This window comes from Anastrepha ludens, chromosome 6 (assembly GCF_028408465.1).
Source record: "Anastrepha ludens isolate Willacy chromosome 6, idAnaLude1.1, whole genome shotgun sequence".
Classification (NCBI taxonomy): domain Eukaryota; kingdom Metazoa; phylum Arthropoda; class Insecta; order Diptera; family Tephritidae; genus Anastrepha; species Anastrepha ludens.
The window spans coordinates 115,099,474-115,115,676 of record NC_071502.1 but is presented as its reverse complement, the minus strand read 5'-3'; the positions used below and the strand labels follow the sequence as shown (position 1 = coordinate 115,115,676).

The following is a 16,203-nucleotide window of genomic DNA, read 5'->3' as shown; positions in this document are numbered from 1 at the left end:
TGAGGAATGAGATTTTATTTTTTGTGTTTTTTAGAAACAGGGAAAGTAGGTAAATTTGGAAAAGTGCGAGGAGCGTGCTTTACATGGGGTTCGAATCCACAACCTCTGGGATGGCAGGCTAGTGCATTTACGCTAGACTTCCGAGACCGATTTCTCTATATACGCTCAAAATATATATACTCAAAATTATTATAAAGGCACTATTGAAAGTTTTGACTATTTAATTATTTATTTTTTAGCTTCAAATATTTTTTATCAAAATATAGTTTAATCTATAATAAATACTACAATAACTTAAGTTTCTAACTTTCTAAAAGTTTTATAAAAATGCGTCAAATATCCCCGCCGCAGTTTCGCACAGTATTTATGAAGGTTAGCGACGATATGTTAACATAAATTTTGCACGCAGTGACTACAACCAGCTTTTTCATTTAACCTTCAATCTTATCAAATCACGGCTACACCCTTTTGCTTTTATAATCATTGGCGTAATCTTTTTTCAAGTAAAAAGTGACCCATTTTGTGAATGACTAATCATAAAATCAATTTCTAAGACATCAAACGTGTTATTGTAGTTCTCACAGCTAAAAAAAATTAACTAAATTAAATAAATTACGTAAACGTTGAGTTAAAAATTGATCCAATGGTGCGAAAACCTTAGAAAAGTTAGGAACTGTTTCGATGATGTTACGCTAAAGAAAACAACCAACACCCGTCTACGAGTGGCATCCATGCTTCAGAAGAGAGCGTGAGCCCATCGAGGATGACAAACGTAGCGGCAGACCGTCGACATCGAAAACTGATGAAAACATCAATAAAGTGAACGAAAAGTTGTTCAGTAACCGCAAATTAATCATCAGAGAGCTGACAGAGGACTTGAACATTGCTTATGGATCCATTCAGAACATTGTAGTTAATGATTTGATTTTCCGCAAAGATGGTGCTGCTGCAAAGTTGATACCAAATAATCTGAATTTTATGCAGAAAAGGGAATGAGTGGATATGGCCTAAAACATCCAAGGCTGAGCCCGACCCTACATTCATCAAACGCATCACTTCTGGAGTTTAGACGTGGTTTTATGAATACGACACGCAATCCAAACATCAGGCAAGAGAGTGGAGTGAAATTTTGACCAAGTATGAACGAATACCACTCAGCCGTCAACAAATGCACCTCATATGGCTTTCTGCGATTTTTTCTGTTGGATCCAGTCAAAAAACTACTACGGGGAAAGTGTTTTAACAGTCGAATGGAAAGAATGGAAAAATCGAAGACGGCTCTGATTGATATACCGAAAATAGTATTCCAGAACAGTTTCGAGAGCTGGATCAAACGCTGGCATAAGTGCGTTGCAGTTAATTAGGAGTGTTTTGTGGGCGATAATATCACTTTTGAGGAATAAATTTGCATTTTGAGTTTTCTGAATTTATTCCGGGAACTTTTTGATCAAGGTGGTATTCTGTACGGAAGTCTATGCCATCTTGAATGTGGCATCCTGGTAAAAGTGGTGGGGTAGCAGTATTGGAATTTGTAGTAACAGTCAAGTTGCACTGAAAGCCCTTGCTAACCTACGCCGTTCTTCGAAGTAAGTCGGTGAATGTAAGACAAAACTGAACAGTGTTGCAAAACACAACAAAGTTAGTCGTTATTTGGGTGCCTGAACATTGTGGTATTACAGGGATCGAGTTAACTGATAAACTGGCTAATGAAAATTCTGCAAGTATGCCACTAGGCCCTGAACCCTTTCTTAGTGTCAATTCTGCATCGATTCAACTATGGATTGACGGCTTTAGGAGGTCTACCCGTAGAGGACGTCGGTCTGGGTTGAACTAGTGCAGAGTAGCCAAGTGCTTTGTGAGAGAACCAAACAGGAAAAAAGCGACCTTTTATAAAACTCAACAGGAAGGTGGGCACTGAGAGCACTGGTGGGTGTAATCACAGGTTACAATGCCTGTGGTCAGCAAATGATTGCCAATGGGGGTCGTCGACAGCCCGATATGCCTATCCTGTCTTGAGGATGACGACACTGCAGAGCATTTTCTCTGTAGCTGTCCAGCGTTTTCCAGAATCACATTTAGAATATTGGGTTGGGATATACTGAGTATGGATATGGATCCTCTTCCGGATCTCTTAAGATTCATCAATTCAATTCCAAAAGATTTGTGGAAGAGTGATCTCAAACTAATTTTTTCGTCTTACCACATCTCTATTCTTTCTACTGCTAGGACTTGCCCAACTCCCCACATATCTAATCTGATCTAATCTATATATATCCGGATGAACTTGGGATTTTGGTTCAATGTGAAAGTCATTCACAAACTTTTAATACCAGCATTCCTTTAAATTGGTAGGTGTAAAAAATAAACAAAAAAAGTTCACACATTAACGACTTATTCGTGACAAAAAATTAACGACGTTTGAGTATTAATTTTCGTATCCGGAAAGCTCTAAATTCTACAGAGTTCAAATGCAGCACGTGCGCTAAGCTTGTTAAATTTCTTGTTGTTGTTTTTTTTTGTTTTTATTATATTGTTTATTTGATTTATGTGTTTTTAATGCAACACATGGCTTTTTTTTATGTTTAACAAATTGTATTAAGTGCGTAGCTAAGTTCTCGCTATTTTTGTGATGAAAATACAACTTTATTCTGAAAAAATGGTTACAAGTGAATTAATGAAAGTATTGCCGATCGCTGGCTACTACTTTTTCCCATCTTTCTGGTAGATCTCGTATACCGTCGCGGTAAAACTGTTCATCTTTTGAGGCTATCCACGGATCAAGCCATTTTTTGATGTCTATGTATGAATGGAACTGCTGGTCAGCTAGACCTTGTGCCATCGATCGGAAGAGGTGATAATCGGACGGCGCAATATCTTTAGGATATGGCGGGTGGGGTAGGATTTTCCATTTTAGTGTTTCCAGGAGGGTTTTAACAGGTTTGGCGACGTGAGGCGGAGCAATGTCATGCTGAAGAATCACTCTTTCATGTCTCTCCGAGTTTTGCAGCCGCTTCGCGCGCAGTGCTCGGCTCAATCGCATCAATTGAAGTCGATACAAATCCCCAGTGATGGTTTCGCTTGGTTTTAACAGCTCATAATAAATAACACCAACTTGGTCCCTCCAAATACATAGCATAAACTTCGCAGCCTGAACATTTGGCCGAGGCAACGACGTAGAAACATGACCGGGGACTTTCTTTGCATTGGATTGCTGTAATGAATCCATTTTTATCAACGGTGCGATGAAGAAAACCCTTCCTTTGTTGCCGCTGGAGCAGTTGTTCACAGGCGAAGAAACGATGTTCAACATCCCTTGGTTTTAACTCATAAGGAACCCAAGTCCCCTGTTTCTGAATCATTCCCAAAGCATGCTATCGCTTGGAAATGGATTGACGAGTAACTCCTAATACTGAAGCAAGCTCTTCTGGCATTTGACACGGATCCTCATTGAGCAATACCTCCAATTCAGCGTCTTCGAAGGGTTTTGACCTTCCTTCACGCGGACGGGACGATCGTCAACATTAAAATCACCGTCTTTGAAGCGACCGAACCAATCTCGGCACGTTGTTTCACTTAAAACAGCATCTCCATAAACTTTTTCTAGCTCTCGATGCGCTTCAGCCACCGTTCTTTTCGAATAAAAGAGGAAAATCAACACTTCCCGCAAATGACGATTATTCGGCACAAAATCAGACATTTTCATAAAACCAAAAGTTTAAGATACCAAAACAAAATCACTAATGTGTCGAAGCAGTTTGCTTACCATATGTCTAAGCTTGGTTTATGACGTTTAGGTTATGTTAGAATCGACTAGCACACACTGCTGGCGGCATTTATTGACAAACAGCGAGAACTTAGGTGCGCACCTAATATTTCATTATTTACAAAAAGTAAATCGTACATCAATTAAAGCGATATTTTTAACAAAAATTACTTTATTCATTTCAATGGAAACTTATATTACAAATATAATGCCTCCGAAGTGTTAAATTGAATATTCATTTCGAGGAATACTTTACAAACCATTGTGACTGTCGGATTTTGAAAACATGTCAATCACTGATCAAATGTACGATATGCAAGCACGAGGAATTTCGAAATAACTCAAAGTTATTAGTTTCATACAACTCGTTCATTTGCGCTTGTGCACTTTCCCTATAATTCATTCACAAGATTACGAAACCGCAAATAGTCATGGAGAAGCAATGAATTAATTTTGCAGTCATCAACTTGAAACAAATTAATTGAAAAACCTTTATTTATGTATACTAAAATGTACTAATAAATAAAAATTTAAGTGAGGAAATATGGCTGCTTCTACAGCTGGACAGCTGTTTTACGAAATAAAGAAAGTATGAAAGTGTAAAATAAATATTAAAACAGACCTTTGCCTGAACTCTTAAAATGCTGGTTTTTAGGCTCTACAAAATATTTTATGTTATAACTTTTTATTGATTTTTAAGACATCACGCGTACAGGGAGGTTTTAATGGGGGTTTAGGGGGTTTTTAATGGGGACATAATTATTTTATAAATTAAAATGCAAACGCAGACTTAAATTTATTAAGATATGAAAATGGAAAAACTTCATTAAAGGCTTATACAACGTGAAATCTGAAATAGAAAAGACTGGCGTCATAAAACTGTGTTTTGATGGAGCCATCTTTTAAATAAGTTTGCGCATTGGAAGCTACATCCCTAGCTGACTTCCGGTGAAAAGTTGGTGACATTTGGTTCAGTGCAACCGAAGTTATTGCGTCTAAAGTGTCAGTATATTTGTGTCATTGGTACAAAAATGAGTTTCGAACAATGAGCTAGTATCAAATTTTGTCAAACGTTTACCGAAACATTTGAATTGATGAAAAAAGCTTATGGCGATGATTGTCTATCTCGTGCCAGAGTTCATCACTCATGAACACGTTTCAGAGATGGTTGTGAGGACACAAATGACAATGAATATACGGGCCGCCCAAAATCATCGAAATTGTCCGTAAACTCCATCGAAATTGTCCGATTTCAAAAATTATCCGAAATCATTGTTGAAATTCATGGAATCGGAGTAAAAATATCTCCAAAAACATCGATTTATTGCATTTTAAGTAATAATTTGGGCTTACGAAAGGTCTGTGCACGTTTCATTCCTCACAAGTTAACTGAGGACCAAAAATTTCTCAGAATTCAACATTCGAAATACTTCATTAAAGAGGCGAGAAAAGACGAGAACTTCCTTTAAAACATTGTAACTGGTGATGAAATGTGGTGTTTCCAACAAGAACCTGAAACTAAACGTCAAAGTGCCGAATGGAAGGCACCAGACGAGCCACCACACAAAAAATCACATTTGGAGAAGTCAGAAATAGGTCGATGCTCATTTGTTTTTACGATTCCAAGGGAATTGTCCACAAGGAGGTCGTTCCAACGGACCAAAACGGCAATGCAATTTGCTATCTTAGCGATTTGAAGCGTTTGGTGCATCGCATTCGTCAAATTCGCCCTGAACACCGCGAAGGAGAATTTTTTGACCAGAAATCGCACTTTTAAGTGACTGTGACCCTGCGACTTCTACCTATTCGGAAAATTGTTTTTGGCTTTGGAAGGAAATCGTTTTGCGTCCGTAGAGGCCATCCAAAAGGCGTGCACCGACATCCTGAAGGACATTCCGGTCAATGACATGAAACACTCTTTCGAAAAACTTTTAGATCGCGCAAAATAGCGTATCGAGCCCAGAGGTGATTATTTTTAATAAATAAAGTCGAAGTTATCAGAACAAAGCTCCTATCATTTCTATTTTAGCTCAGTCTTGTTTATTTTGGACTTCACCTTGTATATTTGACAAACAGAAATTCTACTCGCAGTGATCACAAATTTAACAGCATTTGCTCTAATTTTCGGTCGTAATGATCATTCAAAATCATTCTACCAGTATTCAATGTTCTGTTTTAAAGATCCACGAGAATGAGTGCATTTTGGCACCGTATTTAACTGACAGCTAAATTGATTATCTGTATTTGTACGAGGATCGTTTGAAAAGTCCATTCAAAAACTACTTACTTGGTTTTGGTAAACCTTTTTTATTTTTCGTTTTGTTCCAGTTTGTTTATCTCTTCCGAATAATAGGATTTGTCTGAAAGCCTGAAAAGAGGTCTTCGTTTCTGCAATCACCTCCTCGTTTGAATAAAATTTTTTTCCGCCAGCCATTTCTTCAAATTGGGGAACAAATGGTAGTCTGAGAGGGATCTGTGGAATTTAGAAAAATATAGGGGCTTGTTTTTGCAAATTCATTATGGTAATTTAAAGCATCGTGACTTTTTAATTTAGTCTCAATGAGTGCCAGGATTTTTAAAGCGATACCTTAATTGAGTACCAAATTAGCGCTTTCGATTCTTTTTGATATCGCTTAAATCGCAGCCCTTCTGTGGTTTTATGCCTCCTCAAGCAAACAGGCGAGTTTGAAACGAACTTGAAGAACTGCCGAAGACTGATTGCTTTTAAGAAATAATGAGTTTCGATTTTTCTCGTCTAAGAATCTGTGCTTGCATATCCATAAAGTTTTGCCCCACAGCTGGCAGGCCAAGCCGGTCTGGCACGATCGCATCGAAAAGTAGTACAATTAATCCATTCGTATATTATTAGTAAGCAATAACTCGTATTTACATGTAAATAACAGTAAATATTATGAAATTTTTGTAATACATCTGCGTGCATGTGTGACTTCACTTGTCTCATTGAGTAACTAAGCAAATAACTCACTGAGAATTCTGCCCAGCGCAGTAAGATATGATAAGCGGTGAATTTGTCACTTATTAATGACGTCAAATATACAAACATGCAAATATGCAAAACGCGATATCGACGATCAGTGCACACACACTTGCATGCCTATAAAATATAACTGACTTTTGATGTGGCTTTATCTGCTTCCACATTTGCTGGTGTGTCTTTAGAAACTTCCAAGCAGCCGCAACAAACAAACAAATACGTCGTCGGTTGTTAAACAAGTAATTGAGTATTGTGACTGCTGATTGTTAGGCTGCAGCTGCAGAATTGCCACAAAGTACTTGCAATTGAAAACAAAACTTTGACTGTCATCTGATGTGCTTTGATTTGTTGTGATTGTTCGAAGTGTTTTGTTTTGCGTGCATATCGTTTTTTTTTGTTTTTTTGTGTCGAACGTTTATTGATTTTGATTGTGAATTGTGAATTGTTTTTAACTGTGATTTATGTAGTTTGTCGAGTACTTCGTCATGTTTGCTGCACTGTGTCCTGCTAAGTGGCTTGCATCAATTACTAATTTATTTCACTTTAATTGGTGTCGCGTTGGACAATTGTTTATTTGGGTGCTAAATGGAGTGTCACAATTTTAGTTGAATAAATTAAATTTTAATTGGAGGCTTCTGAGAGTGAATGCATATTTTTGAATCGGTTTACATAAGAAATACATTTTGGTAATATAGAATAACTGAACTGAGAAGAGGAAACGTTCAATAACGTATTTTAAATGCCTAGAATAAAAAACAAATTATATGGAAATCAAACTGAATTAAGTTTGATTATTTTTGAAGCTTTAAATTTAATTTTTTGAAAAAATAATTTCATAGGCAAAAGAAAAAACATGAAATTGAAAAAAACGTAATTAAGTTAGGTTTGATTATTTTTATAAAAAAAAATTAAGAAAAAAATGTTTCATAAAAATATTACAATACATTAAGTTAAGTTTGATTATTTTTATAAAAACAATAAAGAAAAAAATTTTTCATAAAAAAATTAAATTAAGTTAAGTCTGAATGGTGCACCGAATGCGGACTAAATGCGAATCCAGCAAAGACAGATCTTGTTCTCTTCAATAGGAAACAACAATCTCCTCCACTGCAAACAATAACTTTAAAAGGGGAATCATTACTCCTATCTGATTCAGCTAAATATCTAGGAGTTATTCTAGATAGGAAGTTGAGTTCGAAATTGAACATCGAAAACAGATGTAAAAAAGCTTTCATAGCTCTTTATACTTGTAAGAAAGCTATAGGCAAAACCTGGGGTTTTTCACCTCGGATCATTTATTGGATATATACCTCGATCATCAAACCGATACTCTTCTACGGTGTGGTTGTATGGTGGACAGCACTCGAAAAATGGTGTAGAGTAGCCACAATTGATCGAGTTCAAAGAACAGCCTGCCTCCTGATAACAGGATGCTTAAGTACAACACCTACTAAGGCTCTAAATACGTTGCTTCACTTGTTCCCTATCGATCTGGCTGGCAAAGCGATTGCAGCGAAAGCAGCGACACGCATGAATGCTATATCGAAATGGAATAAGTATCTTGGCCATTCGGCCATACTGAACAGGAACACTGTTATCTCTTCCGACATAGACTATCATGTAAGTCTTCCATCACCACCCTTGCTATTCTCCTGTTCACTCCCAACTAGGGAAGAATGGAAGACAAATCAATGGCCCTCTTATCACCGGCCACTGCCTGTTGGGCACTCACGCACGTCGGCTCGGGGTTCCTCAAAACGACCTGTGCAGATACTGCGAGGACGAAGATGAGGGAGTATCGAGCAGACATTTGCTGTGCAGTTGTCCCGGTCTAGCCAGAAGTCGACTCGCTCTTCTTGGCTCTCCAACAATTGATAATCTTTCAGTACTCTCGAACCTGAAAATCGAATCTCTCATCAAATTCTCGAAACGAATTAATATCTTTGACCAAAATCCACAATAAAAATCTAGGTTAGGTGGGGAAATCATATAACATAATGAGCTCTAGGGCAACACAACGGACCCAACTTGCGGTCTATGTGGCACTCCGATGCGGGGTCACCCTTAAACCAACCAACCAACCAAGTCTGAATAATTTTATAAAAAAATAAAGAAAAAATGTTTAATAAAAAATTGAAATTATGTTAAGTTTGATTATTTTTGTAAAAAACTAAAGAAAAATGTTTCATAAAAAAAATTAATTAAGTTAAGTTTCATTACTTTTATAAAAAAATATAAAGATAAAAATTTTTCATAAAAAAATTTAATTATGTTAAGTTTGATTATTTAAAAATAAAATTAGGTTTGACAACTTAAAAAAAAATAATAAAGAAAACAATTTTTAATAAAAAAATTATATTAAGTTAAGTTTGATTATTTTTATAAAAAAATAAGGAAAAAATGTTTCATAAAAAAATTTAAATAAGCTAAGTTTGATTAATAGTTAGGTTTGATTATTTAAAAAATAATAATAAAGAAAAAAATGTTTATTAAGAAAATTAAATTAAGTTAAGTTTCATTCTTTTTATAAAAAAAATAAAGAAACAAATTTTTAATAAAAAAATTTAACTTAATTTATTTTATAAAAAGTATGTTTGCTTAATTTATAAAAAAAAAATAAACAAAAAAAATGTTTCTTAAAAAAATTACATTAAGTTAAGTTTGATTATTTTTATAAAAAAAGAAAGAAAAGAATTTTTCATAAAAAAATTACATTAAGTTGAGTTTGATTATTTTTATAAAAAAATAAGGAAAAAAATATTTCATAAAAAAATTTACATAAGCTAAGTTTTATTATTAGTTCGGTTTTATTATTTAAAAAAATAATAATAAAGAAAAAAATGTTTATTAAGAAAATTAAATTAAGTTAAGTTTCATTCTTTTTATAAAAAAAAATAAAGAAACAAATTTTTAATAAAAAAATTTAACTTTATTTATTTTATAAAAAGCAAACATAACTTAATTTATAAAAAAAGAAAATAAACAAAAAAAATGTTTCTTAAAAAAATTGCATTAAGTTAAGTTTGATTATTTTTATAAAAAAAGAAAGAAAAGAATTTTTCATAAAAAAATTACATAAAGGTAAGTTTGACTATTTTTATAAAAATGTTTCATAAAAAAATTAAATTATGTAATTAAGTTTGATTATTTTTAATGAAAAACATGAAAAGAACAAAATTTTAATACAGTTTTTGAAAACTGAAATGATACAGATGTAAAGCTTTTTTTTTTTAAACATAAAAAATTTAAAGAAAAAAATAAAATAAAAAAATAAAATTAAAAAAAAATTCTTTCGAAAACAAAAAAAAGGGTAAAACACAAACTCAATTTTCAAATCTACACCATTTTCTCAAAAATAAGAAATTCAAAAAAAAACCGCCACGTACGACGATAGCCATTGATGTATAGATTAAGAATTTTTTTGGTTTTTTGCTTTCAGATGATTTTTCACCGCTGTATCGTGGCCACCAGGCTGCATCAGTTTTTTATGACGTCAAAGCATTCATCTTAATAACAGCTGTAATTTTTAATATTTTTTAATAAAAACTTGTGTCAGTATAGTTGAATGTATGCTAAATAAATTATAATTTGTCCGATCCTCTTAATTTTCACGCGTTCACAGTGGTATTCCCCCTAAGTTTGGCTAAGTGATTTTTAAACAAAAAAAATAATTTAAAAAAAATCTATTTACTTATATAGAAAATTAAACAATAAAAAAAAAGTTGTGAGCTATTTTCTATTATTGGAAAACGCGGAGACAGAATTTAGGAAAAATATGTTTTTTTGTTTTTCAAATGAAAAAACAATGCAGTTTTCGTGAAATATTTTGTTTTGCGCATTTCAAAACTCAAACATTTTTAATTTATTTACTGAATTGACACTTTTGCTTTCTCTCCATGGGAATGTCCCACTTGCACGCACAATCTCTTATCTTTTGCCACAAAACGTGTTTCCTCTCTCAATTGAAAATCAAGTACCCTCTTAAATTATATGTTTCGGTGCTTGTTTGCAATGTGCCACTTGAAATTAAGCTTCAATATTTTTTAAGATATCGTAGTAGCGGAAAGTCCATATGCGATAGAGTTGCGAGGTTCAAGTCAGGCATACAGCCATGCCAGTACTTATGAGAGTTCGCTCTACAGGGACGCCGTCCCGCAAAAAGAGTGGAACGTGAGAAAGTAGTAACAGATACTTGCTCTCAGTACGAATGGAATATGCAAGGTGGAAGAAGATTTTATTTTGAATAATTTTTTACAAAATAAAAAAGATAATTTTGAGTGGATTGTATGAAAAACATTGCGAGTTATGTAAAAAAAATACACTGTGTTAAACATTTTTTGACTCACTGTAGGTATGTAGCAGTATTTGGAAGAAGAGGCAAACATTTTTAGTGATCATCTTTATAAAACATATTTGGCCATAGCCTCTATAGAGTAGCTTTCCACGACAATATTTGGAAACTTTTTGGTACTAACATAGATCGACGTTTGGTTGCTACCCGGCTGTTGTGCATTTCTGGTTTTTACAGTGGCGATAAATCTGAGTAATCTAAATAAGTTTATTACTCGAAAATCTATTTATCTACAGCAAGCAACTTTTACATTCAGAACGTTTACCTCTGCTTCCCAGATGGTGTCTTTAATCACTCAGCAATGCAGCGATTCACTACAAACCATATTTCAATTGAACTTTGCTTTGCTGATAAGCCTGCACGACAAAGGTGCCCACAAAATGTATGGAACCTAAGCGCAGAATTATACAAAATATTCACACAAAAAACAAAATAAAGAAACAAATGTGAGGCACAGCTTAGCAATACTTAATAGCCATAGAAGCACTGGGTAGCGGTGCGAATGAAAGTAAAAGAAAATAAAACAGAAAATAACAAAAATAAAAATCGCAGACGTTTAGTGTTTAAATAAAGTGCCAAGACGCGAGATAAGAATAAAAACTATTAAAACAAATTAGCGAGGTAATGGGTATGAAATTTTTTAATTAATTAAATGACAGCGGAAATTTTAAGGAGAAGAGGAAGAAGAAGCAAAAGTTCCCATCAAAACAGTAGTAAAAGTATTTAAAATACAGTAAGACAACTTGATTAGAAAAAATAATAATTTTAGAAAAAAAAAAAAATGAAAACAAAATAGAAAAATATAAAAAAATTATAAAATAAAAAAAGTTAAATTAAATATGAAAAAAGAAAACAAATAAAAAATGTTAATTGATGAAAAAATTTTGCAAGCGCAAAAGCAAAAGTTTCCATCACAAGATGAATAAATAATTTTATAAAAAAAAAAATATAAAAAATAAAATAAAAAATATAAAATTTTCAGTGATAGAAGAATTTTGCAAAAGAAAAATCAAAAGCTTCCAACAAAACAGTTATTACAAAAAAATAAATTATAAAAAGTAAAATGAAAAATAAAAAATACAAAAAATTTTAATTGATAGGAAAAATTTGCAAGAGAAAAATAAAGAGTTTCCAGCAAAACAATTAAAAAAATGTGTATAAAAAAATTAAAAAAAAATATATATATATAAAAAATAAATAAAAAAATATATATACGAAAAACAATAAATTAAAAATATTTATTTAAAGATTGGAAAAATTTGCAAGAGAAAAATCAAAAGTATCCAACAATATAATTTAAAAAATTTATAAAAAAAAGATTAAATAAAAGAATAAAAAAAAGAGAAAAAAATAAATGAGAAATTTTAATTGGTTTTGCAAGAGAAAAATCAAAAGTTTCTAGCAAAACAATAATAAAAAGTTTTATAAAAAATTAGATAAAAATATATAAAAAAAATTAAGAAAAAATAAAAAAAAAATGAAAAATTTAGTTGGTGAAAGAGTTTTGCAAGAGAAAACTAAAAGATTCTATCAAAATAAGAATAAAATATTTTACAAAAAAAATTTTAATAAAAAAAATAAAACAAAAAAATTCAATTGATGCCCGAATTTACTAAGAGAAAAATCAAAAGTTTCCAGCAAATCAAAAATAAAAAAACTGTATAAAAATAAGTTAAATAAAAATATAAAAAATAAAATCAAAAAATAAATAAATAAAAAATTTTAGTAGATGGAAGAATTTTGCAAGAGAAAAATAAAAAGTTTTATAAAAAGATTAAATATAAAAAATAAAACGAAAAACAATAAACAAAAAAATGTTAGTTGATTGAAAAAATTTGCAAGAGAAAAATTTAAAAGTATCCAACAAAAAAATAAATAAATAAAATATGAGAAAAAATTAATTGATGGAAAAATTTTGCAAGAGAAAAATCTAAATTTTTCAGAAAAACAATAATAAAAACATGTATAAAAAAATTTTATAAATATATAAAAAATAAATAAAAATGTTTAATTGATAGATGAATTTCGCAAGAGAAAAATCAAAAGTTTATATCAAAACAATAATAAAATGTTTATAAAAAAAATATAAAAAATTAAATGAAAAAATTAATTGACAGAAGAATTTTGTAAGAGAAAAATCAAAAGTTTTCATTAAATCAATAATAAAACGATGTATAAAAAAAATTAATTAAAAATAATAAAAAAAATTCAATGGATGCACGAATTTTCCAAGAGAAAAATCAAAAGTTTCCAGCAAAACAGAAATAAAAAATTGTATAAAAATAAGCTAAATAAAAATATAAAAAATAAAATGAAAAAAAATAAATATAAAATTTTAATTGAAAAATTTTGCAAGGGAAAAATCAAAAGTTTCCAGCAAAACAATAATAAAATAACATGTCAATGTCTAACTCGATTCCTTTATGCGGTTAAATACAAGGTGGCACAAAATTAATCACCCTATCGGAAGATTTATAAATTTGCAAATGGCATTTTACAAACAGCCAAAAAATGGAGCGCGTAAAATAAAGAGTTCATCACTCAAAATCATTATTCTTATTTCGTAAAAAAGTTATTCAAAAACAAAATTCGATGATTAATTTTGAGCCACCTTTTACCTTATGTGAACAAAGTAATGATATGGGCATAATTAAAAAAAACTTTAGCCTCTAATCTCTGCGACAGCTGTCAATAAGCGGAGGCTGGCATTTAGGAATCACTTAACAAAGCGAAGCATCTTAACTGCTACACGACGTATGTATATCAGCAAGTATACTCGTGCTCCGCAAAAACCTGTTGGAAGTAGAGTGGCTGAGTAAATGAATGAAGAGCTCATAACAAAATCAAAAAAACAAAAAAACCGCATAATAAATAGAAGTAAGAAGAAAAAATGCCACAAGGTGCTAATCTTACAAATTAAACCAGTTCGAATGATCGGAAGCCAGGCTGCGCGGTCAATAGTTGGGTGCCAGTCAGATGTTAGAACTTTGTTGCAAGTCATTGCATGCATTTTAATGCTAATAGTGCAACTTTGAGTGCTCTATTTTTCATTTGAATGTCTAATTGGATTTACATGCTTAATAAAACGTCAATTTTCAGCCCATATGGAAGCTTAGTTTTAAGATTTAATTGCTTTTGGGGTTTTTCAATTGTTTTTTTTTCATTTTTTTTTGCCTACTTTTTTTATATAAATACTCTTATTTACCTTTCAGTCGGCATGTTAGCGGCTTTTCGTGCTGTCTACAAGCTCAAACAGCACTGACGAGTTGGTGTTGTTTTTACGTACAAAAGCAAATAAGTTTTATCAGCTGTAGATAAAAATTTACTGCCCGGAATTGAAGCGTTGGTAGATTTCAAAGATTATTTCACTTTCAAATTTCTTCTTTCTTCCTGACGAATAATGTGCATATCTTGAAAGAAACAAATATTGTTTGCTTATTTGACGCACAATTTCATATTTTCTCTTATTTAGTAAGAAGTTTTTTAATTATATTCGAATCAAATCACGCTTTTCATATTAATACTGTTTCGTTTCGTTCGAAATTCACGCCAAAAATTAGTTTTATCGCACACTTTTTGCAAGCACTTCACTTTTCTTTGCATTTGAAGTTTAATTTGCAAAATCCAAATTTTACTACTTTTTCCATAAACGTTACTCTTTGGTTTTTGCTCGCGCTATTGGACGTTTACCAACCAACTCTGTACGTTTAACAGTCGCAAACTGCTATAAAACTGTCAATGCAGCCGCTATTTATGGATGTTTTGGCGGTAGCTAGCACCTTAGACGTTGTGTGAGTTTGTGTTCGTATGCGTGTGTGAGAGATTTTGCAAACGATCGTCACACAATGAATATTGCATCTACTCTCTACGCCCAGCTGCTTTTATGATCTTCGCAATTCAAGTACGCCGCTTGTGATCACATATACATGCATGCGTATGTATGTATGTATGTATTTTGATGAGCATGGAATTATTTAACAGCCACTCTTAAGCTTTTTGCAGCTTTTTGATTATCTTAAATAAGCTAGCGCCTTTAATGTGGTGGACTTTCTTGCTTAGCAAGTACAAGCACCTTTCATAACGGGTGTTAAAATTAATGAAAGGAAAAATAAATTCGTGAAAGATCATAGCAGCTGAGAAGCGAAAAATATGTGTGCCTAGAAAATGAGTGAATGAATGGAAGGAAGAAATTAAATTAAAATTGTGGAAGAAATCATCTAAAACACTGCGCGACAAAATGGGACAAAAAAATATTGAAACTGCAGTTGTACACTGAATATTAGACCAACCTGTCGCTAATCTTCACAATTTTTTTACAGTGTTTTGCAGTTATCCTAATTTGGTCTCAAGTTGATTTATATTTGAAAAAAAAAATCCTTTCCATTAATATTGTCTTTTAATTGTGAAATTTCGAAAAAATAATTTTTTTTTTCATAAAATGTTAATATAATCCTTTAAGAATATAGTATGCCAAAAAAAAAACTTAGAACGTAAATTTAAGTATTTCTTATATTACAGATCGTCAACCGTGATGACTATTCTTTGCGTTCGAGCGCTGGGAGAGGTATAGTTACGTTGGCGACTTTAGACGCGTTTTTCTCAAAACTATATTTTTCGAATTGGCGTACACGATAACTCGAAAAGTTATTGACCGATCTCCCTGAAATTTTGCACTCATCTTTTTTATGATATTACTTTCTATGCGAATACAAGTTTTCGAAAATTGTTCAAAAAAATAATTTTTTCGAAGCAAAAATAGTAGGAAAATTCGGCCCAAAATAAATTTTTTCTTTTAAGTATTTTATTCCGCGATTTTTTTCCGTTTGTTTCTAATTCATATAGAAATGATGACATTAATAAACAAAAAAATGTTTGGTTTCTTGTGTTCAGCTCACTGATGACGATGCTACCATGCCCGCCGATTGAGAAGCCTCGCTGCGACCTTCCAGGAAGAATTGCGGGTACATCCGCCATTTTAAATGATTAAAATAAAACACAATTTTTTATATTATTTTAATGTATAAATAAACTGTGTACCAATTTTGAAAAAAATATATTGACGTCTTCATTTTAAATAATTTTAATGAAAATCAG

The 16,203-nt window shown here is 32.0% G+C and overlaps 1 protein-coding gene across 2 annotated transcripts in view; it reads right to left on the bottom strand.

Annotated features, from left to right (window-relative positions):
* Window positions 1-14,821, bottom strand: part of LOC128866635 (facilitated trehalose transporter Tret1-2 homolog) — a 39,431-nt gene extending 24,610 nt beyond the window's left edge. The window contains exons 1-2 of one of the 2 annotated variants that reach the window (XM_054107521.1): window positions 14,748-14,821; window positions 14,315-14,519 (exon numbers count right to left, since the gene is read on the bottom strand). In XM_054107521.1, coding sequence (XP_053963496.1) covers window positions 14,315-14,328 — 14 coding nt within the window. In that variant the 5' untranslated portion in view covers window positions 14,329-14,519; window positions 14,748-14,821. Of the gene's footprint in view, window positions 1-14,314 lie in introns of both variants that reach the window. The other variant, XM_054107519.1, reaches the window with a different exon arrangement.
* Between the last annotated feature and the right edge of the window lie 1,382 nt (window positions 14,822-16,203).